This window comes from Cyrtonyx montezumae, unplaced genomic scaffold (assembly GCF_038088225.1).
Source record: "Cyrtonyx montezumae isolate F1298 unplaced genomic scaffold, pur_monq_1.0 scaffold_0, whole genome shotgun sequence".
In the NCBI taxonomy this organism is placed as follows: domain Eukaryota; kingdom Metazoa; phylum Chordata; class Aves; order Galliformes; family Odontophoridae; genus Cyrtonyx; species Cyrtonyx montezumae.
In genome coordinates this window covers 50,901,980-50,927,414 of record NW_027071824.1, presented here as the reverse complement: position 1 = coordinate 50,927,414, position 25,435 = coordinate 50,901,980, and the positions used below count along the sequence as shown (strand labels likewise).

The 25,435-nt window shown below is 44.0% G+C and overlaps 1 protein-coding gene across 6 annotated transcripts in view; it reads right to left on the bottom strand.

Moving 5' to 3' along the window:
- Positions 1-6,468: 6,468 nt before the first annotated feature.
- Positions 6,469-25,435, bottom strand: part of FYN (FYN proto-oncogene, Src family tyrosine kinase) — a 128,453-nt gene continuing 109,486 nt past the window's right edge. For all 6 annotated transcript variants that reach the window (XM_065734917.1, XM_065734933.1, XM_065734954.1 and 3 more), the window contains 4 exons: positions 24,979-25,055; positions 24,728-24,881; positions 16,817-16,948; positions 6,469-8,407 (listed from right to left, as the gene is read on the bottom strand). In XM_065734917.1, the coding sequence (XP_065590989.1) occupies positions 8,199-8,407; positions 16,817-16,948; positions 24,728-24,881; positions 24,979-25,055 (572 nt within the window). In that variant the 3' untranslated portion in view covers positions 6,469-8,198. The remainder of the gene's footprint in view (positions 8,408-16,816; positions 16,949-24,727; positions 24,882-24,978; positions 25,056-25,435) is intronic.

Below are 25,435 nucleotides of genomic sequence, written 5' to 3'. Positions count from 1 at the left end.
TGCCCTGACACTGGGCCCCACTGAAAAGGCTTAGCTATGTCGTCTTTGCATTCTCCCCTCAGGTATTTGTACACGTCGATGAGATCCCCCTGAGCCTCCTCTCCTCCAGGCTGAACAGTCCCAGCTCTTTCCAGTCCTTTCAGCATCTTGGTGGCCTTTCATTGAACTCTCACCAGTAGCTTTGTGTGCTCCATATGCACTCAGGCACCTAGAAATGCCCCTAGGAGTTAGTGCTATCTGACTCAGCATTCTCCTGGGGTTATTTCCCCATGGAAATTGCCATGTACGTATCTTCATTTGAAGTGGTATTTGTGGCCCAAAGAAGGGAGCAAGAGCAGCGTGGTTCCTTTGGATGTGATGCCTGGGGGATAGTCTGTGAAATCTGGCCCTCACGTGTGTACTTCTCAGTCCAGAAATCACACCTACAAACCTCACTGTGCCAGCAGCAGCAACCAAAGGACCAGCTCTGCTCCTTCTTTAACTTACTAAACCCCAGAAACCAGCAGGTACCTAGAATTGAGAACTGTTTTGGTTGGAAAAGACCTTTAAGGTCAAGTCCAGTCATCACCTAACACTACCAAGTCCACCACTAATGTCCCTTTGCACCACATCTACATGTCTCTTAAATACCTCCAGGGATGGTGACCCCACAACTTCCCTGGGCAGCCCATTCCAATGCCTGACCACCCCTTCTGTGCAGAAATTATTCCTGTTATCCGGTGTAAACCTTTCCTGGTGCAGATGGAGGTTGTTTCCTGCAGCATATAACTTGTCGCCTGAGAAAAGACATTGACTCACACCTTGCTTTCACTTCCTTTTGCACAGTTGTGGAGAGCGATAAGGTCTCTCCTCACACTCCTGTTTTTCACATGGAGTACTTCCTCTCACTTGTGCTTCAGCTACCTTCTGAGAAGTCTGGAAAAAAAAAGAGAAAAAAAAACCCCACAAAATGCATAGAAGACTGCTAATTGGTAACAATACTACTGAGCAGGTTTAAAAGCAAAGCTGAGGTCCACCTAAATACCTACCCACAAAGTTGTACAAGCAGTTAACTCCTTTTGGATTAGGAAACTTAGAAAACTTGTCTAAGTTTATCCCAGAATTTCCAAACCCGAGTCATCCTGATTGTGTTCTGGAAATCGTTTTATTGTTCTGAAGTGTGCTTATTGCCTTCACAAAGCACTGGATCAAACTCAGAATGCTTTAAAGTTACTTTCTCATCTGTATGGTATTTAAAAGCAGAATATGCTGTGTCATACTGGGCCCATCACAGAAGGTACAGATTAAATATTCAAATGCAAGGTTGGGTTATCTGCATTGGCAGGATCACACAGAGCTGTTCTTTATAAAAAGAGGTTGCTCTTCCTTCAGGAGTAATATATATATATATAATATATATATGTATATATATATATATATATATATTATCAGGAAGACAATGCCAATGCCTGGTGCTGCTTCTTGCATCTTGTACTGCATTTACATACTCAGAATTAATTCCATCATAAATGCTTTTGCTCCCAAATGATTCACTGCTTGGAGTAAAGCACTCCACATTGCTCAGCTTTTCAGGTTAGTGATGTGAGTTAATCTGGAGACATCAAAATGAGCATTTCATTCCATTGTTGTTTCATTCATTAGGTCCTTGCTGCTGTTGCGCTGTGAGGGGTTTAATTCCATGCCCTGCTGCGTACCATGCCAGGCACATGCCTACACAAATATTTTCCAATTTTTTTAGGCTTTTGCTTGGGCATCTTTTAGTCACGTCCTGGAGAGACACCTGAAAGGGGACGAAACAGTGCCTCCACATCAGCTCATGCACTACTTCTAATTAAACCTTGCATAATGACAAAAACCCTCTTGCCATTTTTTAAGACTTTCCCCACAGCATTCTGTATCCCCTTAATTAAGAGCAGGAGCTAAGTAATACCTATTTTATTCCCTCTTGCTTCCAATTAGGCATCCATTGATCATTACCCACTCAGCATTTGACAATTAACAGAGCTCCCTCTCTCCGCAAGACCAGAGGATGTACTTCTTCAGCAACACACAGCCAGAGTAATGCATGGGGAGCCATGCGGTGAGTGAGGGGTGAGAGGCAGGAGGGTACGGCCACCCAAGTGGAACAGAAGACATGTGCCATATGCAAATGTTCAGGATGCGGTGTATGTTTGATACATGGGATGTATGTGAGGTCATGTGCAAAGCTCACTGAAGACCCGGCTGCACTTGGGAGGCATGGGAATTGAGGGCAAACTTTAGTTCTCAGATGATCAAACGTACATCAGCCTCTGTGTTCAGACTACAAATCAATTCCCAGTGTGGCTCTTCACTTTTTTTTTAGCAGATCAGGAGTTAGCACCCGCTCCTGGCTCCTGGCTTGTCAGTGCAGATGGAGCTGAGCCGTGTGTCAGTCTGGCCCCCATGAAGTCACTGGTGGCTGAAGACCTGTTTTTGGCTCCACTTGATTGCACTGCTTCATCCATTTTCCAGCAGGAGGGAGCCTTCCTGGACAACGTCTGAGGGAAATCCTGAGGTGTGATGGGGTTGGAAGTCAGCCAAATGAATACTGGGTTAGTGGTGCCAAGGTTTTGGGCAGGCCCTGAGCACGAGGGTGAACCCCAGAGTAAGTGATAAAGCTACGAAATGGTCAGAAACCTTTCATACCTTTTGTTTATTTATTTTTTCTTGAAAAGAAAAACTGCCTGCTCCAGCCCCAAGGATTGGTGTGGAGATGGGACAGCCAGCAGCATTACACCTCTGGGTGCTGGGGCTCAGCAACAAATGCTGACGCACAAAAAGGTGGCCCAGTGCCTTCAGCGAGCTGCAGCCCGGCCAGGCAGGAAGGAGGAGAATCTTATATCTGTGCTCTTTGCCCTTATAGCCATTTATGGAGCTTAATGCTGAGTTACTCCCAACAACGAGCAAAACAATCTGGCTCTCATCTGCCTCAGGTGGGCAGGCATAATGCCTTCCCTTCAGCCACAGACGTGCAGGTCCTGGGGCATTCTGACCATCTTAGATGTATGCTACTCACTCTCTCTTCATCAGAAAAGATGTTTACATTGGGTAAAAACACCTGCGGCCTGAGCTGTCTGCTCTGCTGTCATATGATGGCCTGCAGTGTAACGCAGGTGCCGCCAGCACAGCCTGTGCTGAGACCTCTGGCTCTCTCCACACACACCATGTGGTACAGCCCACACGTAACACTGTGCATCCCAGGAGGGCACTCCTCTCCCTGTTGGCCCTCTGCAGGCCTCATGCTGCAGCTGTGCCCTTGGGAGAAACGTTTCTCCTCCCTGACTCGGGAATCATCTGCATCAGCTCTGTGCCATGGTTGCAGGCCCTGAACACTGCAGGGCTGTGTTCGCCGCCCCTCTCCTGGCTTGGGCAAGAAGTGAGAGCTAGCAAAGAGGAAAAAAGAAAGACTACAACAGAAGCTTTTTTGTTATTAAAACCATTCTGTCCTCTAATCCACTCAAATCCTGTTTTACAAATGCGTTTTTGTTAAGCGTGCTGCTACAGAGGAGAATACAAGGAGATGAAGCGATGTTTGTGTAGGTATAGATGTTGCGTGTGAATTACGTTTTGATATAAGCACACATGAACACTGGCTGTATTAAACATTAACAGAAAACATCTCATAGACAGAAGTGAAGCTGGCACTTCCCTTCTCATGTTCAGACTGAATGTCAGCATCCCGGTTTCAGCTATCAGAGCCGCTCCTGGTAAGCCAATGGCCCTGGGAGGCAGAGCTTCATGTTGTGTGGGCGGCAGCCTGGCCAGAAGTCCTTTTTCCTTTTCTGCTGATAGATAGTGGATTTTCTTTTGGTGTGTGCAGGAAAATCCAAAATGAGTGTTCCCTCTTTCAGTGAAGGTGGCAGGGAACACTGCCCTGACGCACAGAAGCCCCTTCAGTGCATGAGTCAAGTCACAGGAAATTATAGTCACCGCTTACTGAGATTGCAGAACACAATGAGATTTCTGAGCTGCAAACAGACTTCAATTATTCTTGAAAGACAGACAGACCCTCAAACTGACATGATTTGAGAAAATAAATATGCTTTTGTCTGCACCGCTGGTGGTAATTTCCCATTAGACAGGAAAAGCCATCTTTGATGGATGAATATTGTCTCGCATTAGAAGAGGAGCTACTGTATATACACTAATAGCTCTCATATATTGGGTTCAGGCTCGCATGAGGCCCTTAGACCCTCAGGGTGCAATATGGTAGCAATCATTAGCGTGCTGCATTCTTTATTTAAGCATCTGAGAAATGGATGGGGCTTATCCAAATAAATCTGACCAACTTCCCACTCACCTTTGAGTTCTGTGGCAACATCAAATACGTGCAGCACTCTGCCCTCGTGGTGTGCAGTGAGTTCTTCCCAGTATAGAGACCTCATGAGGAACGCTTGCGCTGCAGACAGATTTTCCATATGGGATTATTTTTGTAATGTTAGCAGTTAATCAGTTTTCCATTTTGTATTTACTTTGTATTTATTTTCTACAGTGGTAATTATACTAAAGTCTGAGCATCACATAGAACTAAGTTGAATACCATCTGCAGAAGCCAAAGAATGTCATGCCAGTGCCTTTGACAAGCTTTGGATCTTTTTGGAGCATCCACCACATCTCACATTTTTTCCTTCCCACAGAAAGATGTCATCAGACATTAATTGTATCAATTGTCCCCTTTGCAGCAGTGTAGCATTTCTGCCTGTCATTTCTCATGGGACTGGTGTTGCACGAATCTGCATAGAGATAGGAGTCACCCCCAGAGTCCTCCCAGCTGTTGGCAGGTTGCCTCTTCACGTTGGTTTGGTGTCAGGTGGGCTGCAGCAGGGAGCTTTTGGCCAACTGTCTTCTCCTGGTTGTGATTTATTTAGCCTCATATTAAACACAATTATTGGTGAGAAGAGGACATTTTTAGATATTTTCTCTCTTTACGGTCACCACACAGCTATGTGTGGTATATACACATTGGCTAAGGAAAAAATCTCTGCCCTGGTGAGGCCTCACCTGGAGTACTGTGTCCGGTTCTGGGCTCCCCAGTACAAAAGACAGGTCTCTCCTGGAAAGAGTCCAGTGGAGGGCCACAAAGATGATAAAGGGCGTGGAACACCTCTCTTATGAGGAAAGGCTGAGAGACCTGGGTCTGTTCACCCTTGAGAAAAGAAGACTCAGAGAGGATCTGATCCACGTCTATAAATATCTAAGGAGCTGGAGGCAAAGGGATGAGGCTGGGCTCTTCTCAGCAGTGTGTGGTGACAGGATGAGGGGAAATGGCCACAAACTGAAGCATAGGAAGTTCTGCACAAACGTGCATGGGAACTCCTTCCCAGTGCAGTGACGGAGCAGTGGCACAGCTGCACAGAGAGGTGGTGGAGTCTCCTTCTCTGGAGATGTTCAGGCCCCACTGGACGCCTACCTGTGCAACCTGGGCTAGAGAGGTTGGACTCAGTGATCTCTGGAGGTCCCTTCCAACCCCTACAATTCTGTGATTCTGTGAATCCTACTAGTTTATAGCAAAAATGCTAACAACTTTCTTTAAATTTTACTAATGTTTTTATTTGAGAGATTAAAAAACCCAAACAACAGAACTCCCAACATTAAGAAAAAGAAGCAGAAGAGCTACTGATGAGAAATGGTCTGGATCTGCCACCCAGTAGTAGCAGCAGTCTGCACACGGCTGCCGGCAAGTACTCAGACTGAATGTGACACGAGGAACCGCAAACCCGAGAATCAGAAATAAAGGCCATAAAATCCCAACGACTCCCCATCTCAGCTTACTTCCAATGAGAAATACAGGCAACATCCCAAATGTTTTAGCCTCATCTCATCTGCTATAGAGCTTGGAAGAGTGACCGTGCTTCGCAACCCTTGTCTGGGTACGCGACGTTTTGGCTTCACCAGCCAGCCAAGCTGTTGCAGGGAGCTCAGCTCAGTAGGTGATGCTTTAAGGCAGGGGGCAGCTGTGGGAAAAAAGACCACAACTCACCTTGTAAGTATTAAGAGGAGGCTGATTTTAAAAAGTCCAACAAGAATTATGGCCTCTTCAGTCTTCCACAGCTACTGGTACAGAAACATTGAAGATAGCATGTACATAATGTTACTCATAGACTCTACATGTAAAACGTTAACCAATTTATCATGGAAGTCTGGTAACAAGCAACACTGACGTATAAATTCATGTTTGGAGAAAGGCTGAGTGCAGAACTCTCTTTGCAAGAAGATTTGCAGTCACTGCTTTCTATAGAAAATATTAAAAAAACCATGACAATATTTTCTCCAAATCTCAGTTCATCATCATGTTAGATTTCAGGAACTGAAAGAAGTTCTCTTAAGAAATCGTGTGGCTATTCAGACTACAAATTCACAACCTAATCGTTAAATAATTAAAAAATGCTTTAACTGCCTTACTTGGCCACAGTATCTTAAAGCAATGACAGCAATGCAAGGCATGGATTCTTTTTTTTTCCTGCAACACTTGTAAATGTATTCACAATAAAAGCAAAGGAAGTACTGAAGAAGAAACTGTTCTGCAGAACAGAGGAGAAACCAGCTGTGCACTCAACCACCTTCCTTACAGTTGAACTCCAGCTGCTTACAAACATACTGACTTGGGAATTCTGGAAACGATGCCCCATAGGTCTGCACACTCCTACCAAATAGGAAGCCCCTATAGGAAGCATGACACCCCTTCATGAAACGTTCTTGTCTCCTCTCCACCGTTATCTCCACACTTTAAACAAAAGAACAACTATCCAAATGTAAAATGCTCTTTTTTTTTTAATTACTAAATTAAGAAAGTTAAACAGTTTTAAAATGTAAACTTGCAAATAAACCATAACAAAATGTAATTAAGACTTTAAAATTTGCAACTCAGTATTAAAAACTCAATAGAAATAGAAAGGAATTTTTTTTTTTTGGTTAAACGTAAGTAATTCAAGGCTGGTACAGACAACTGAAAAGGTAATACTTTGTTCTGTGCATCTCCCATGAAATGTAAAGAAGTGCATAGTAATTCCACTGGAGAACTTGCAGACACAGAGAAAGTACTTTCATTAGCAGTACAGGACACTGAACACACTTATTTTACAATGGAAAAATGTTACACGTAAAACAGAAAAATCCTAGTTGCGTGACCAACAGTTTAGCATTGGACGTGGCTAAAATGCTATGATTTTAAGACCATCTGAATGTGGTTACACGGTTTAATAAATCTTTTTTGAAACGTTTCAGTATACACGTTCTGACACCAGAAGTCCTCGCAGTTTCCATTTTCCAGTTCCAACGGTGATGGTGTAGTTTTCTCGCTTTAAATATGTTCATTTTAGTTTCAAGAACAAATCAGCACACACTTGTTAAACATCGGAAACATTACTGTAAATACAGCACATGATTCCTGAAAGAGCAAAGTTACAACCATCTACAGGTACATAATCATAAACAAAAAGTGCAATCCAATTTAAAAAAATCATGCTTGGCAAAAGCCAAAAATTAGACCACTGGCTTCCACAACCTCGCCAGTGTTTTCATGTCTGCAGTAAAATTATCACTTTCTGGGTACTGCTGCAGCAGGATTCATTCTGTTCAAAATGAGCTTCCTCTGCAATAGCACCCATATACGGTATGTACAGGTATGTATATATATTATATATATTTTATATATAAAAAAGCAAAAAAACCAAACACCTGTCCTGATTCTTTTTTTTTTTCTTTCTTTTTTTTTTTTTTTGTTAAAACATGAAAAGAAAAAATGTTTTAGACAAAGAGGCCACTTCTGGAAAATAATACTTTTAGTTGGATCAGGAGAAGACTAGTTAAAATCACATAGGTTTTGCGTTTTAAAAAAAGGAAAGCACTAGGATCAGTTATTGGCACTGAGTTACTATTTACAACGAACAGAGGTTTTGCAGTTTACATAAACATCAATATAATGCAGTTTAGGAGTCTTTGATTAAGAAAAAAACCAAGTGTTTTTCTCCTTTTCATCCAGGACATTCAGATTATTAGGACAAGTGGTCATAGGCGAGGGCTGCGCGAGTTCCCAGCTCCGGCCCCTCTGTGCCCAGCGGTGCTGGGAGATGCTGCTGTGCTCCTGGAAGCCGATCGCGGAGCTGGACGCTGAAGGGCAGGTGGGGCAGGGCCGAGGGACACCTGGCAACTCGTGCCAGTGTGTGGAGACCGGGCAGTTACAGGTTGTCTCCGGGCTGGTACTGGGGTTCTGTTGCAGTGAAGTAGTCTTCGAGAAAACCCTGCAAGTATTCAAAAGTTGGACGCTCCTCTGGGTCTTTTTTCCAGCAGTGGATCATAAGCTCGTGCAAGGAGATGGGACAGTCCTGAGGACACGGCATCCGATAACCGCGTTCTACTTGCTCCAAGACTTCACGGTTATTCATGCCTGGGAAGGACAGACAAACCCATGCTATTGAATCACAGGAAAATTAACCCAAGTATAACTGTATCTACAATACATGCAATCCCAACCCTATTTGTTTATTTTGATTAACAGGAAAAAAAAAAACAACAAAGGCACCCTGTGATATCTGACTTCAGCTCTTCATCTCCTGCAAGGCTACTTGGACTATTTGCTTTTTCAGTAGGGAGTTATGGCATTCGGTGATGACTAAAATGCTGCTCCCACAGCTGCCCCCTTGGCTTACTCAGAACAGGAAGGATTTGGCACTTTTCTTCCCCAGCAACAGTGGCCATGTTACATGAAGAGTTAAAGAAAATAGCTGCATTACAACAAACACTATTCTAAATTCTAAAATCTAAGATTAATTTTTAGAACACCCCGAGGGTGGGCCTTTCTTTAAGGACTTTGTGAGGTTGTGCTGCAGAAGCTGCAGGATGACAAACCCTGCTGCTTTAGGCTGCCGGGCACGTCCAGCACCATTACTTTCACATCAGGTCAAAAGCTCACTCTGCTAACGGTCTGTGCTGGACAGTATTGCTTCTACTGCACTGTGTTGTTCCATCCCAACCCAGAAGAGGACAAAGTTGTTCGGAAGACAAAACAGCCTATGGAAGAACTGTAGATCTCTCTCCAATAGCCAAAGAAATTATTCTATTATGTTTCTGTTTAAGAGGTAAGCCAGGCTCTTTTCTACCTTGTCTTCTCTATGTAACCCCTTTAACTCTTGATTTCTTTGCTGTTTTTACATTACACACATTACAATTTACCATACAAGTGTTTTGCGCCATATATTAATCGTAGTCAACCTTAGCTTTGGTTTTAAATATCTCTTCCAGTTACTCTTTTGGCTTTTTTACAGTACCAGAGGTAAGACTGACACCACAGGCATGCAGACATATTCCAGGGAAAGCATGCATTTTGACTGCAAGCTTTATGCTTGCTTGTGTGTTGGCAACTCCTGCTCCAGTCTTCTGCTGAAAAGCAACAGCAGACTTCACTGCTCTGACTGAGCAGATCCTGCCAACCAGCCCTGCAGGAAAATCAGGAGGGACACTGGAGTTCCTCCACGATCAAATTTAGAAATACATACATTCACGTTACTCTTTTTGCTAACTGATTCACCCAAGACCTCATCATCACACCTTGCTCTTTTCTTGAAGATCCTTCTGGCCCCACGTTCAGGACTCAGAGGATCTCTTCCTTCCACTCCATATATTTGCCAGAAATAATTCAACAGCCGTCTTCAGTTCAGACTCATTTGCCTGCCCTACACCTTGGCTTGCAGGAGCAGCATCCTTACACTGAGTGGCATTTAGGGTGGCAACTCAGCAGCATCCTTGGATCTGGGCTTTACTCTGTGTCCTCCCATCCCAGTTGTGTTTAATTCTTAAAGATGCTTTGAAATGAGCATCTGTAAGATACAGCATTTCCTGACCACCCACATCTAGATTCTCATCTCATGTTACGATTACAAAATAGCATTTCCTCTTATCTTGACAGGGCAATTTCCTCCTGCTGATAATCCATTTACAATGTCTCTGCAATGAGCAGATTTCCCCAGCCTCTAGCTGTAACCGTCCCTTCCACGCTCTTGCCTTTTTCTCCTTCTTGCTCACCATATCAAGAATAGTGGCTTGATTTCACATTCAGAGCCTCACACAGGCAGCCCCACGAGTGTCTCATCTGGTCAAGTCCTGGTTGCTTTCCAGTTCTGGTTAGGCCACTGCACCACCTTAGCTTTCCAAACAAGTACTGACAGGCTGTCTCACGCTGCTACTGCATGTGGAGGAGCTTCCCAGAAAACTGCCTCATCCTCCTACAAACCTCGCTTTACTGTCTCCTTTATGATGATTGCAAAAGGAAGGGTTAGGTTACTGACTTAGAGTATTCCCTATCCTGCAAACAACATGTTAGCACTGGTTTCTTGTGTTAGATTTATCACCTGCGTTCACTTACTATATTCGTGGTGCTACATGTAACGTGGTCTGTAGCTTACAGAGTCCTCTGCAGACATTACACGATGTTCTCCTGTATTATCAAATCCAAACTGCTGCTCACAACAAACCAGAAAAGCTTGCCACACGCAGAACAAACTTCTGGATGTTCCTCATTATTGGCAACTCTGCTCACGGGAGGAGGTTGGAACTGGATGGTCTTTAAGGTGCCTCCCAAACTAAGCTGTTCCACGACCCCTATGACCTAACTAGAACATTTTCAAACGTATTCTTACTTTTTCATTAAACTGCAAAAGAACACCAGTGGCCTGTAAGTCATCACCAACCCAGAGGAAGCATCAGCCCAAACCTTCTGGCCTTGCTATAAGAAAAAAAGTGGGCATTTTGCTCACACTGTGTTCTCACTTCTACATTTTTGAATTTGTGTTTTGAACCAAAACCAGAACTGTTTTTATGTATTATGTATTACTTCAGCACTGCTTCCCTTAGATATAGAAGGCTATGAAAATGAGTGTTACCAAGTAACTTATCTACTGTATATACCTAAACCCCAAAGAAACCAAACTCTTTGTTTTTCTTTTGGCAGTACTCCTGTAAGTACAGCATGGATGGAAGCAACATCAGCAGGAAAGCTCCTTCCCCACTGATTTGTTATTCTAAGATATCAAATGTTTGGTACTTTATCCAGTGTATTACTCAGTGCTGCAAGCACATTCTGAAACCTGATAACGAAATATACGCTGGAAGAAAAACCCTGAGGAAGGGGTGGAGGGGAGAGAAAACACAAGCAGCTCTTCACTTCCCTTCTCTTTTAAAAAAGATAGGAAAAAAAAAGGAGACACTGTTGCCTGGAGCCATAGTCATCTGTGTCCTTGGAAAGACAATGAAGCCAGGTTTTGCTCATCATGGTATTATCCAGGAAAACGGGAAAACGCCCTTCTTTTCCTTTCTTCTTTCCCCTCCCTCCCTGTAAAACCCAGATATGAAACAACGTCAAGCAATCTTCATGTTCCCTGTTGGAATTCATGTGTCCAGCAAGGGCTGCAGAATCCTTCTGCCAAAAAAATAAAATAAAATCTGTTGGCTTTGACATGTGCTACTAATTTAAACAAGGAGTTGCAAACACTTCTTTTTTTCCCCTCAAAATCTCGCTTGCATTAATAGTCAGATTTAGACGAGCAGCAGTGTTTTAGGTGTGCATTTTACTGCTTAAAAGGCCCATTTATATTTACAAACCTATTATCTGGATCGCTTATCTTATCCTGCAAGTTTTTGTGTTTCTGTTTTGATAGCAGGAGCCTGTTGTACCTGCACTTCTAACACCACAGAGAGAATATTTGAGCAGCCTGTACAACTCTTCTCTCCTAATGAATACCCGAGAGTTTCAACTCTTTTTCTAAATAATAGATGAAATTCTGATTGCAGTAGGCTTCTAGATGCCTTAAAAGTTCATTTAAAAAACACCTTATGTCTGTGGAATAAACTACTCAGCAATGCTCTTCTACTGACTACAGCTATTTCACCTTCTTGAAAATCAGTCTGTGCTCATAATGTTCCTAGAACACTGGCCTATTATTTAGGCCAAAAAGGAAGCATCCCTGCTCCAAAAAATGGGTTTTCCATAGGTTACTTAGTCCCTGAGAAAATGAAAAATGAAATAACCTCCCATCATCTAGTTTTATTATTGAAACTTCCAATAGTTGTAGGATGCTGCGGGATATGGCCTCTTTAAAGCTCACTACAATAAAAATCTGCAGCCCATACAGACTGAGGGTAGAAATGCAATGCAGCTTGAATCCTCCTAGAAAAGCTGCAGTAGCAAGAGTTACAGTGATATAAAAGGGAATGTAAAATTTCCAGTTGTGGCTAAAATAACTTAGAACTTGGTTGGACAAACACAGCAAATAACACAGACCTAGGCAATGCTGCTGTTGCAGAGGACAGGAAACAAGATTACTGGAACTAGGGAGCATCCCCACATCCAAAGTTTATGTTATATAGATTACTTTGGGCAACACGAAATCCACTGAGGACAGTGATGGTTTTAAGCCACCTTATCCTTGTTTTCTTCTTTTGGACTGAGAATTAGTCTCTTTCAACACCCACTGTATGATTTCAGTCCAATGAGCAAGCTATTACAGACACAAATGCTTAACGTGACATTCTTAAAACAACAGTTTAACTGCTGTCTATTCCCTGATATATGGTATTTCACATTCTCCAGATCCCAAGTTGTGCCTCTACTCATGTTCACAGGTTCTGCAGCCTTGGAAATGTTTGCACATCTCTAGTACAGCTGAGAAGTTAAAACTGTGCCATCCTCCATAAGGGCTGGGTCACATCGGTGCTCTCAAAGAGCAAGGTAAAACAGAGACGGCTTAATCCGAAGGTTTTGTTTACTTTGATTTAGAAGCAGAAATCTTGAATTCTGTGAGCAGCCCTGAAGAAAAACTGGGTGAAAGGAGAGGGATGGTTTGTGGGGCTCAGACAGGGGTGGAGGAAATGGGAAAGCTGCTCCCAAAAAGAAAATAATCTTTGAAGCATAATGCTGTTTGTTTTGTTTTGTTTTTTAAGATTAATTTTTAAACATCTGGAATTCATAGAATCATAGAATCATTTAGGTTGGAAAAGACCTGTGAGAAGCACTACTCCAACCGTACACTCATCACTGTCATGCCCACTAACCCATGTTCATAAGTGCCATGTCCATCCTTTTCTTGAAAACCTCAAGGGATGGTGACTCCACCACTTCCCTGGGCAGCAGCAACACTTTATTTAGGCCTGAAATCCCCCACATACTTCTCACATTCAAAACACTCACAAATCAAGGCTTCCAAAATCTTTTTTTTATCATTATTTTAAATAAAGTATTATTTGCTTGTAATAAGAGTTGCAGCTTCGAGCTGTGGCATTTGTGAGTTGAGCTTTCCCACTTACTCAGAAACCCACCAAAGCTTATCTGTGTGATGTGCTGAGTACACACCTCCTTCAAATCCTTATCTACCACTTCTGATGACACTCTGGGTCAGTGATGTGCACTCAGCCCAACCCTTCTGGCCCCAGCTTCCTGCAGCGATGAGGAGGCTGAACGCAGCTCCCCGTGGCCCATGGCCCTGACTGGAGTCCAAACTCAAAGACCAACTGGCTGGAGGCAGCAATATGTATGCTATCATGGTTGCTGTCGCACTGGACATAAAACATAAATGTTTTTGGTGTGACAAGCGCAGCAAAAAGCAGAAGGGCTGAGTTCAAAGATGCTTGTTTAGTGCAGCTGAGAATTCCGTCTATGCAAAAGGTAACATAAAAATCAGATTTTGACTACTGCTAGAGAAACGCAGCCTCCTACTCTTAAACTCCATTAAAAAGATACTAAGATCCGAGAGGAATTTGTGGAAAGGGAAAGAAACAGAATGAAAAAGGTTTACTAAGCAGATTACTTTTTAAACTTGGCCCCTCTTCTGCACATATCCAGCTTTTATTTCCCCACTGTGATAGTGAAAATAGAACCTCAGCACCCAGAACAACTGTGATAGCTGTTGATTTCAATCTGCTGTCTTGTGAAAAGAATGAGAAAGCATTGTTATCGCAGCAGTCCATTAGCATTATGTCCACTGACAGAGAAACAGGCCTGGTTGAACGATGAAGATGAGGACACCTGTCAAAAAGTCAGTCTTGCCTCTGGGAGCTATAAGGTCTGGGAGCAATGCTTGATCATGAACTCTAGACTCATCTTCACCTCTGCCAGTAAAATCTTTATTATTCATGTGTTCTACCTCTGCTCCAGCCTCTCTTCCAAAAGGAGGTCATTCATATGGCTGAAATCTGGAGGACAGTGAATGCCTAGTCCTGTTCCCCTCCTCGAGACTGCCTGCCTTCTGCTTGTATTTCTCCTTGTTGTATTTCTCCCTCCCACACAAGCTTAAAACAATGCCTGGTTCTTCAAGGCATGAGGTACTGTGCCCCGGAGGCTCAGTTACCATCACAAAACTAGGGCTCATGATAGAATCACAGAATTACAAAATATCCTGACTTGGAAGGGACTCACAAGATCCCTCAACTCCAGCTCCTGGCTCCACACAGGACCACCCAAAATTCAAGCACTATGTGTGAGAGTGTTGTCCAAATGCTGCTTGAATTGCGGCAGCTTGAGGCCGTGCCCACTCTCAGTGAAGAACCTTTTGTTCATCCCCAAACTGACACAGCTCTACGGATCCAGCCCTGGGCAACCTGATCTAGCTGTGGTGTCCCTGATCATTGCAGGGGAGTTGGACTAGAGAGCCTTTAAAGGTCCCTTCCAACTCTAAGGATTCTACAATTCCGATTCTGTGAATTGCCAACTCTGTGCCACGTTACTCACAAGAAGTTGTTTTTAGCTACTTGATGTCCTCCTAGCATGTCTGGGGGGAAACAATCCAGAAGGATTTTCAGTGTGTGAGGGCTTTATGCATGTGGGATGAAGGAGCAGGACAGTGCTGGAAGAGGAGAAACACTGCTAGCTGTCTCGGAAGTGTTCAGACTGCCACATAATAAAACTGTCCACATTTTCAGGACACAGACCAGGCCTGAGATTTCTGTCATGGATCCAACAAGAAGTCATATATTGCAAGCACTTAAAAGCACATCCAGTGACCTCCTTCTCCAACAGGGAGAGAAAGGAACACTTGGGAAATGCATATATCCCCTACTGACCTGACTAACACAGTGTTCAATTACGGACCTGTGAGCTAACACTGGGCTTACACAGACACTTTTTGGCTACAATAGTACTATTTCCTGTGTGTGCGTGTGTACCTAGGCTCATGCATGTGATAAAAGACCAGTCAGTCACTATGCATTGCTGCCCCACAAGAACTGAGTGCAGAACTCAGCAAAAAAACCCAACAAGCCTTAATTCTGCCCTGGCTGGCAAGAACCCCTCTACACTCATTCTGCTAGTACTGACCAGGAGCATCCTCTTCCTGCATCCATCCAGGATCTCTGCTCACCCTATAGAAACAATGCTGTATCAGCTAAGTCTTACACATCTTCTTCGACCTCTGCACACAGTCCAGTTACCCTCAGTAACCCCCTGAAAATCACTGTTCCCCATGCCACTGCTGATAATCGATGTAGCAAGAAGACCTTTGTCCTGAACACAGACAACTCTTTGCAAAAGCAACGCCCACCTTTTTTCAGCCACACAGGGAAGTGCAGGGCAGAGAGATTCATCCACCTAACAGAAACACATCACCTCTCCTTTTGCCCCTTCATTCTGCTGGCACAGTCACAGCTTTGCTAAGCTGCTCTCTGCCAGCCATTGTCAAATTCACTGCTGATCATGAGAAGCCTTCCACTTCACTGATTTTCTTCCCAATTATCAGCTGCTGATGGATAGGAGCTAGTAAAGCTGACATTTCTGGAAAAATTCTGGGAGTTCAAATTTGCTGAGCTCAGCTTTATGAAGTGGCGTGAGGTACAACGGGATAAATTGAACTCCACCTTGATGTTTTTCCTGCTGTATTTGATGTATGGCACATGACAATGGGCCTGACTGCTTGATAGTGGCAAAACTGGCAAACTGGAACTGCTCTAGGACACTTTCCAGTAAATCAGCTGCAGCGCACACAGCCAAGGTTTCCCAGAGAGAAATTAAAAAGCAGAAATGCAGCTAGATGCTCTGTTATTAGTATCCGTGGTGATAAGTAAACGAAAGGATTAAATTCTTATCCATGTAACGCACTGCTTTTTCCTTACCCCCTTCCTCTTCACCTGAACGTCCGCAGTTTTCAGAGGAGGCAGCAGAAGGTAAAGCTCCTTCTGCACAGGCAGATCCAATCACCCCGGCTACAAATCTTAATCCATGGGATACTTGGCAGTCATTCAACAAAGCGTCACGGGGCCTCCAGTTCCCCCATGCAGAGAACCTGGCCCCTCTCTGACCCCGCTGTGAGCTCTGGCCTGCACATTACACACTTTTTTTTTCCTTTCCTTTCCATCCACGTCTAACATAAGGATTGAAGTTTAAGAGTATGTAAAAAGGAGATTTGGTAATACCAGACATGCAGACAGTCATCAGACCTTGTACAGAACCAGACTGAAAGAGCAAATGCATTAATGCTGTTCTGGGAGTTTGTTGGCATTTTAAAGGGAATGCAAACGTGGAGAATGATTTTCTCTGGTATGCAGTTGTTTTACCTTGCTTTCATTATTTTGCTAGAAAGTAAATTAATTGAAAACAATTAAAAACATAGAAATGAGTATGCTGGATTTCCTGTCCTCTTGTTCACGACCAACACTCACTGGCTTTCAGTCAGGACCACTTCCAAGCATACACAGAACTTCTGCATGAGAAACGTCCTCCTTTGAGCCCAATGAAAATAAGCACAGACTCATGTTTAAGCATATGGCTCATTCCCACTCTCCCCACAGTGATGCAGGGCTCAGGTAGTTTTCTTACCTGGGTATGGCACTCTCCCTTTTGTTACCAGCTCTGTCAGTAGGATCCCAAAAGACCACACATCCGACTTTATTGTGAACCTTCCATACAATGCTGCTTCTGGTGCAGTCCATTTAATGGGAAACTTTGCACCTAGTGAAAGAAGAAATGAGTCTTAAACAGAACAGCAATGGAATCAGAGCAGCAGTCTGCAGGTGACTGCTTTGTGCTGCAACACTTGCAGGATGACAGAGCAAGTATTAACAAACAGCTCCATGGCCTGTTCTCTGAGAAGACAGCGGGGTGGAATGTGTAGGGCAGAAGGAAAGTCTTAGCAGGCAAGAGGTGGATCTGTCCCAAGAGAGAGATAAGATTTTAATACAGATTTGAAGTTTTATAAAAGAAAAAAGGTGTAAAATCCAATAAGCTCAATAAAATAGAGATTCTGTCTCCAAGAATGTTTCAAATCAGCATTTCCCTGTGATATTTGCAAGTCACACACAGCATGTTGAACAACAGTGAGATTTATTAGAAATGTACCTCCTGGCTTCCCTGCTTGAGCTCAGCAAAATGCAAAACAAACAAACATGGCAAAAACATAAATTAAAAACAAACATAATATTTCATTAGAAACATGCAAGGATTTAAATATAAGATTGCCACTCGAGATGCTTGGAGTGCAGTGATGTCAAGGCACAACTGTGGTCTGTGATTTATAACTTGACAGTGTACTTTAAGCTCCTGGCACTGAAGACTGTAGTGCCTTAAATACGTGCAGCCTAATGTGCTCATCCATCATCAGGGCTTGCAGGATCCAGTTGTGGTAAGGATGGTAAGATAACAAGCCTTTAAACTCTGATTTATTTGCTTTTCCAATCATTTACTGTTTTCTTAGGGAAAATATTTTCAGTATGACTTTAAAGAAAAGTCTTGTGGTAATAATTAACTCATAGCATGTACAAAAAAATATGCAGCCATTTCCCTGGTGCCTTGTATTAACATACAGGCAAAAGAGTTGCATTGCTTACTGTGGATCCCTAGCGACAAACTCTCACAGTTTGAAGCATACTGACTTTGACTTCTCACCACCCTCCCTCTCATAAAAGCTCCTTCAGCTTTCAGGATGAGCGTGGAAATTTTAATGTGGACAAATCACTCCCAGGGAGTTAAGTTATGGCACCGTTTACAGTTCCCTGCCGACACTGTTCCTCCACAACATCCAGTGCTTGATGCCCTGTACTTCTGCTCTCTGCTGCAATCTGGGTTGGACCAAAAGTACAAAGCAGACGTGGCAGTTCTCATTCCCTTACTTAGTAAAACATTAAATGTAATAACTTTTTTCCTACACTACACGTAATTGATCCTAAGAGAGAATATTACTCAGGAACAAATACTTTTTTTTCTAGTGAAATTTGCTGATGCCCAAGTTAAGTCCTCCTATATAAGAAGACATAAGACAAAGAAAGCTTCAAATCCCTAATGTCTGAAGTTAGGGACACAAGGCTAGTTAAGCATCAGCAAATCAGTGGTTAGATTTGCCAAGGTGCTAAAGCATTTGTGGGTATCTCTTCACTTTCAAACAGCCTGATCTACAGGCAGGAACTACAATTCTCATGCTCAGCTTTGACCTCAGTCTCCCCAGCTTAAACTTCATGGGAATAACCTTGGCATGCAAGACTCAAAATTTACAGAACCTCTTATCTTAAAGTCCAGCTGGGCTGTGACGGCTGCCATCAATGGGACTCCTGTCCTTGACCACAGCCTGACAGCACTGGCAGCCCTGTGGGGCTGGAGCTGGGACTGGCAAACCACGGGGCTACACACCACTTTGCAATCCCAAAAAACCTGCAGGCTGCATGTATCTGGGGGTCAAGTTCCTTAGGCCTGCAGGCATGTCATGACCACGAGGACTAGTGTCCCTCTGTCCTCACATACGTTGCAGCTGGGATAGCACACAAATACTATTCTAACTGAATGAGTAGCTTCAGGCTTGTCAGCAGCCTGAAAGCCTGGGCAGGGTCTCATGATGTGTGAGATGACCAAGCCTGAAGGTTTGCTTGTTCACTTGTAGATTTTTTCTTTCTTTCTTCCTTTCTTTTTTTTTTTTCTTCTTTTTTCTTTTTTTTTTTGCTTTTGATCAGCTGTGGTTCCCTGAGTGGCTGAGCCCCTTTGCTTCCCAGCTCAACCAGATGACCTTCATTCAGAGGTCCCTTCCAACCTCAGCCATTATGTGACCCTGTTCTTGGCACTCAGATAGAAAGGCAACATTAAAAAAGTCTTCTCTGGAGAGAAATCTCTTCAGGCTCCTTTGGGGCCAACTGCCCCAGTGTTTTCACCCTGCTGCTGTTGTGGCATGAGGAGGTGACTCTGGTGTGTTGAGGGATCATGGAAAGACAGGAAGCAAGGTAGCTAAGTGAGAAGGAGGGGCACAATTCCAGCACATCACTTTTACTGTGAGCTAGGGCAGTACAAGCCCCACTGCTGGAGAAAACAAACAATTTGTGCTGCGGATTTTTCTGATGGCAGGGTAACTACTTGTTGCATTGCTATGTTGCCTCTGCATCAGGGGTCCCTTCTAGACCAATTCATACAAAAATCACCATCTGCATTCTTTGCAGTTTCCTGAACCTCAATTTGAAGGTATAGATGGGGAGGAGAGGAAGGAGAGGTTGGCAGAGAGGCCACTAGAAGAGACCTGACTCCTGTTTTTCTGGCCATGGTGGAGGCCGGGTGCTCCGTGCCAGAGGCCGGTAGCATAGCTCCTGACTGGCACACAACCCCTGTGCTCATCCTGTCTCCAATGTGGTGGTTAGGAAAAGCAACCCCAGCCCAGCTTATTAAACACACTGACTCCGTTCTGCACGTAAATTACAGCATCAGATCACCAGATAAAATGCATATTACTGACAAGCAATTTAATAAATCTGATAAGCCAAATTACCCCAGCTGACAACGCAGCCTATCTGTCACCTTCAAGGCAGAGTTTACATCGCTGGGAGGGATCTCTCTCTCTTTCTTTTTTTTTTTTGCTGGAACACATTGTATTACAAACTAGCAGGTCAGTAACTCTGTCTGTACAAATTGCTCACACACCGCATTCCTAGGTCACCATAGCCTGTCTTTGCCCCAGAGCAAGATTTTCTTTGGCTTTTATCTCCATTCCTTTTTTGAAACACTTCAGCAAGGGAAAGGTCTTTTTTGTGTTTCTGTTCTGCACAGATGTGCAGCATGCCAAGCACAATGCAGGGTCAGATGCTGGTCCTGTTCCGGAGCACTTCTGAGAGCCCAAGCCCTGCTCTGCCCTAGCACTCACACCTGGGAGCTTGTGAGTTAAAGGAAGCAGCCTCTGCTGCTGCTTCGTGTTCTCAGCCCCAAGTGAGGCTTTGTGATGAGGAGCAGAGGGAGCTGAGATAACCAAGCAACACCAACATGCAGCTCTTAGCATGGTTTCTTCTGAGGCCAGAAAAAATCCCTTCAGATCTCAGTCTCAACAAACCAGCAAGCTCTGTGATTCACTCCCCAGAGCCACTGCTGCGTTTCCCAGAAGTGCTACGAAGCTGCTGTCTGTTGTTACCTTTAAAACCAAGCCCAGAACCCCCAGCGCCAGAAGCTATGAGTATGGGAACCCCTGGTTGAACAGCTGGCAAGCACGACTCAGCACCGCATTGCTCCTGAGGCTGAAAAGAGAAGGCTACAAAGGGTAAAACTGAAACACTGAAGTAAGCATGTAACAGGAAACGAGTCAGCCTCGTAGGCGATGGGGAGTGCTGTGTGGGAAGGACCGCCCAATTGCATTTTTTGTCCTGTGAGAACTAACGTGAAACTATGAGCATGGCAAAACATCAGGAGCCTGCCTCTGGTTCCCCAGGCTGATCACTCCCCAGGAATTGGGGAACGAGAGGTACAACTGCGGGTGGGCCCAAACACAGCCCAAGCCCTCCCCTGACCCTGTAAAGCTTCTTGTAGTGGGGCAGAAGGCACCTCTGCTACCTCTCCAGGATCTGGGGTTGCTGCTGAGAAGCAGGAGCTGTCCCCTCCTGCCTGCTCTTTGGCACTGAGTGAGGGCAAAGCCCTGGGTGCTGCAGCTGGTGGTGCAACCGACTGCCAACACCAGTGCTCCATCAGCTGATAAGCGGGGAGCCCAGAGAGAGTCTGGCAGGGGGAAATAGTGGAAACAAAAATAAGAAGCATCACTTGTTTCTAAGCAGGATAAGAAGGAGATATTTCTAAACATTAAGGAGGCAAAAGTGATCCAAAAGTTTGCAAACGTGCATGAGAGCTCCTGGAATAGACTTGACTTGTCTGGAAGGCATCAGGAAGATTCTTATTGTTTTATGTGTGCTTGGAGCTGCATTACCACAAGCCCTGCCAGTGAATGCAATAGAAACACTGCCTGGAAAATAACTGCCCTTTTTTTAAAAAAATAACGCAATTTAAATTTGTATCAGTTGCTTACAGCTTTTCTGATAGTAACAGCTATCCCCAGCAGCTCCACGGAGCACTCAGCACGACAGTGCCACATGCCTGGCCCAGACCTTGAAGAGCTGTGAACCAGATCAGTGCAGGGTAGCAGAGTTGCATGGGGAACCCTATGCTGGAAGTGAGGAGCTTCTCTCCGTCCCACAGAGCACCAGTGTGTTGGGGTTGCCCTGCAAGGCTAACACAGTCATTATCACTAGGACACAAGACTGAATATGCCAAATGCTGTGTGGGGGAAAAAGTTGTTGCAACAGCGACAGCCAGAAGAACCAAGCCCTGATGGGGTGAACTGCAGTAAGTTCACTGCTGTAGCCTTTAAAATGGGCGTCACTTTAATAGCGTGTTTTTTTCCCTTTGATTACTCACTTCCTCTAAGAGTAAGAAGAGCCAAATGTTCACTACAAGCCAATAACTTTTTTTTGTGTGTATTATTTAATGGCAGCATATAGCTGCTAGTCACACGCTTTAAATCATTAGTGGTGTGACTGTCTCTTTCCTTCCTGCCAATTACTGAGGAACAGCAGCGCAGACAACAAACTGCTTTTTATTTACCTCCCCTAAATCAGGAGCAGTCAGACCTCCTTTGTTCAAACCCAAAAGAAAATAAACTGGCCGGTAAAATGTTACCACCAGGCTGAGTAATACCCACACAGGTTCAGGAATCCTGCACTCTAACCCGCTGGAGCTCAAAGCATCCCCATCTGTTTCCTTTCAAAATATTTAATCGGAGGCAAAAGTGACAGTGGGGGAAGGGAGCCGGAGATCAAGCGAGGCTGGAGAAAGCCAGCTCTTCCTCAGGCCGACAACAAGCTCCCTGCTAACTCACTTACAAGCCACGAGGAGGAAGACTGCTGCAGAGAGAGTGACTGAAGGCTTTAATCTTCAGATTTCGTAAGGCAAAACATTTCCTCTCTCCCACAGGAGCTGCCAGCCTGCAATGCTCCCCACCCCCCTTCCCCTCCGCCAGCCAGGTTCTCCTCCTGTGTCAGAATTCCCAGTGAAGCAGCGGTCAGCCAGATAAACAGAGCAGTCCGCAGATGCATCCCCTCAGAGGCTGAAGTAATAGGTCATGGGAAACAGGCAAAGACAACCGTTTCCTTCTGATACTGTGGTCGCCACCAAGCAGTGCTCAAAACCAAAGCCGGATTGAACAAACAGGATTGAATTTCACTTAGAGAAAAATTCCAGTGGCATCTTAGAAGCTGTGTTTCTTCCTCAATAAATTAAAGGTCCTAGGCTCAACCCTAGCTGCCCACCTGCCTTGGAAGCCAGATGAACTGCAATGAAAAGTAAATTGAGAGTAGGCTACCTGGCCAGAAATGCACTCCTCCCAAAAACAAGTTACCAATTTAGAAAGGGTTAAAATATCATAACCGAAAGGGAGGAAACCTTTCTACGAGATGTCTGTGATTGCAGCTCTTCAGGTCCCCATTCTAAAGCCTTCTGTGGCCCCAAAGGAGTTCAGCCTGACCTCAGTACAGGGAAGAAGTACAGTCCATTGCCTTGAAGTATGAAAAATTTGAATGACTTCACCCCATGTGCTCCACAGGATGGTACCATGCACACCGGAGTCAGGTCTCCTGAGTGCCAGGCCATTCCTCCTTTCCCAGCTGCTTTTTCCGCGATACAAATGATTTCACAGTGGAAGAAGGGCAGGGCATGCTTACCACTGTGGTCCCTCTCCCTGCTAGTCCTGCCATTTTTCTTTCCGTAGCTCAAAGATTTCTCACTGAAAATCCAATAACTTGTATTGTCTTATACAATCTGAGCTTTTCCTCAATGTCGCTCATGCAGGTTTTCAAGGATTTCTAACACGTAAAGAGGGCAAAACTATTTGAGAGATTTAAACCAGGAAGCAAACAGGTCATCAGAGGATTTCCTAGGGATCATGGGCTTGAAGAGATTTGGCCACAAGTAGGTTACATACTTGTCTATTCAAACAAATAATCAGTCACGTCAAACTATACATTGAGCTGTTTCCAAAGGGAACAAAAGACAACGTCAGTAAAACAGACAGAAATGGAGATAATATAAAAAACAATTTCAAAGCCACTTTACAGACTGGATCTGGCTGCCTTTTTCAAGATAAACTCTTGTTTTGCAGAGGGGAGGGGCCAGGAGGCAGCTTTCTGTTGAGCAGACCTTGCACTGTTATTATTCAAGAGGGAATGACATGAAGCTATTTTTGCAAGCAAGGAGCAATTCCACCCTCAGGTTCTACTCAGTAGTGGTTAGCTCTGCACTAGTACCTACATCATGTTCCTTAGGGACTCCCCAAAATAATAAGAGCTTGCCTCCTGAATGAGGCCAGTAACTGTTAGCGTGGACACAGCCTGCACTCCCTGTCCCTGTGGCTAGGTGCTGCTGAGAGCAATCAAGAGGGTTGTGATCAGTGGGAGCACATCTGCTCTCAGGCAAGAAGACAGCTTTCTGGAAACACTCTGCCTCATTCTGTCAGCACTTGAAAGTTACAGAAAGAGGTTAGCTCTTTCCTAAGACTTAATGGCAAAACCCTGCTACAAAGAGGGACTTCAGTTAAGAGAAAAGTCTTGCGATAGGAAGGAGTAAATGGAGGTTATGAAGGCGCATTTAGCTGACCCTCCCTTTCTGATGACATGAAACACAGTTTAATGAGGCAGTCGCTGGCTTCAGAACTGAGAATGGACAGAGTGGTATTTACCGACACACATTAAGCAAGCACTACCAGTGTACTGCCAGCAGAAAGAGAACAAAACTGTAGCTCTGCAAACTTGGATCAACATCTGACAACCAAGCATGACTTGTAAAGAACAACTAACTAACTACAAAGAGGCTGTGTCATGGCTCAGCCTGAACACATGCACGCATGCTTTTTTAAAAAGCTCCGATACTATTTGATTTGTTTTTACAGTGTATCAGTGGTCAGTGGTGCCCACCATTCTGTGTGGAACTGGAAAATGGCTTTCCTGTTAAAGTAACTTTTTAAGTTCTCAGCAAGACAGCTCTATTGTGTGAAGACATGATTCTCAGATTTCTTTGACCAGTCGAAAAAAAGAGATTAAGAATAGCACAGCAGTGTTGATAGTGGTTAGCAACAGCTAGAAGGCACAATATTAAAGAAGCAGCCAACACTGGCTGTTCTGGGTTACCCCATTCAGGTTTTCTAGTGTGGTAAGTATCACCTTTTTTGTGGCAGCACGAGGACCTCATCTTTACTGTCACTGAGCCCACCTGTGCTCCCATTCATTACTTTTCCTTTAAAATTAAACCAAAATGAATTATGAAATGAAAATTAAACCAAATGATCAGATATCCTCTGTAGGATGTGCATTCAGCAGTGGAATTTTCTGGCTAGAACATAATACAACTTCAGGATTTATGAAAGCATCTCCAAAGCACAGGAGAGAGAGTTTTTTAAAATGATGTTCTACTCCTGTCACAATAGCTCATTGCATTTCCTGCTGCTGTACCTACCTTGTCTTGCTGTATACTCGTTGTCTTCGATCAGCCTTGCTAATCCAAAGTCAGCAATCTTGCATATTAGTCCATTCCCCACCAGAATGTTTGCGGATCGCAGATCTCTGTGTATGTAATTCATTCGTTCGATGTATGCCATTCCTGCAGCCACCTGTGTAAAACACAATCAAGTGCATTTTAAAAGGAACTCAAACCTCTACGAGCTATGAAACGTGCACACCTAAGTGCTCAGCATCCTGAAGACAGACCTGAGCTGCCATGTCCACTAAGTTCGGTAGCTTCAGAGCTCTTCCTTCTCCATCTTTTAAGAAGTCTAGCAAGCTCCCTGTAAATGCAGAGATGACACAGTACAGAAACGTTAGGGAAACAATGACTATTAATCAGGTCAGAGGTGCAACAATATGGGCAATATTAAATACAGCAATGCTTTGAGTTCAAGTGGACAGTTTCAAATAACAATGACAACAACACAGAACAAGCAAAAAAAAAAAAAAACCACAAAAAAACCTCAGGTATTTTAAAATTCTCCTACTACACTTGTTTCACTCAGCTTTAAGGTTGGCTTGCAGAAGTTTATGTCACCGATCTAAAGAAAGCTGCAGAGAAAGGAAAGTTGTTTCTAATTTTCCTGATCATTACTAAGAAAGCTGATCTTTCTTCGCTTTTCCAGCGCTCTTCAAAACTACATACTCGCTGCTCTTGAAA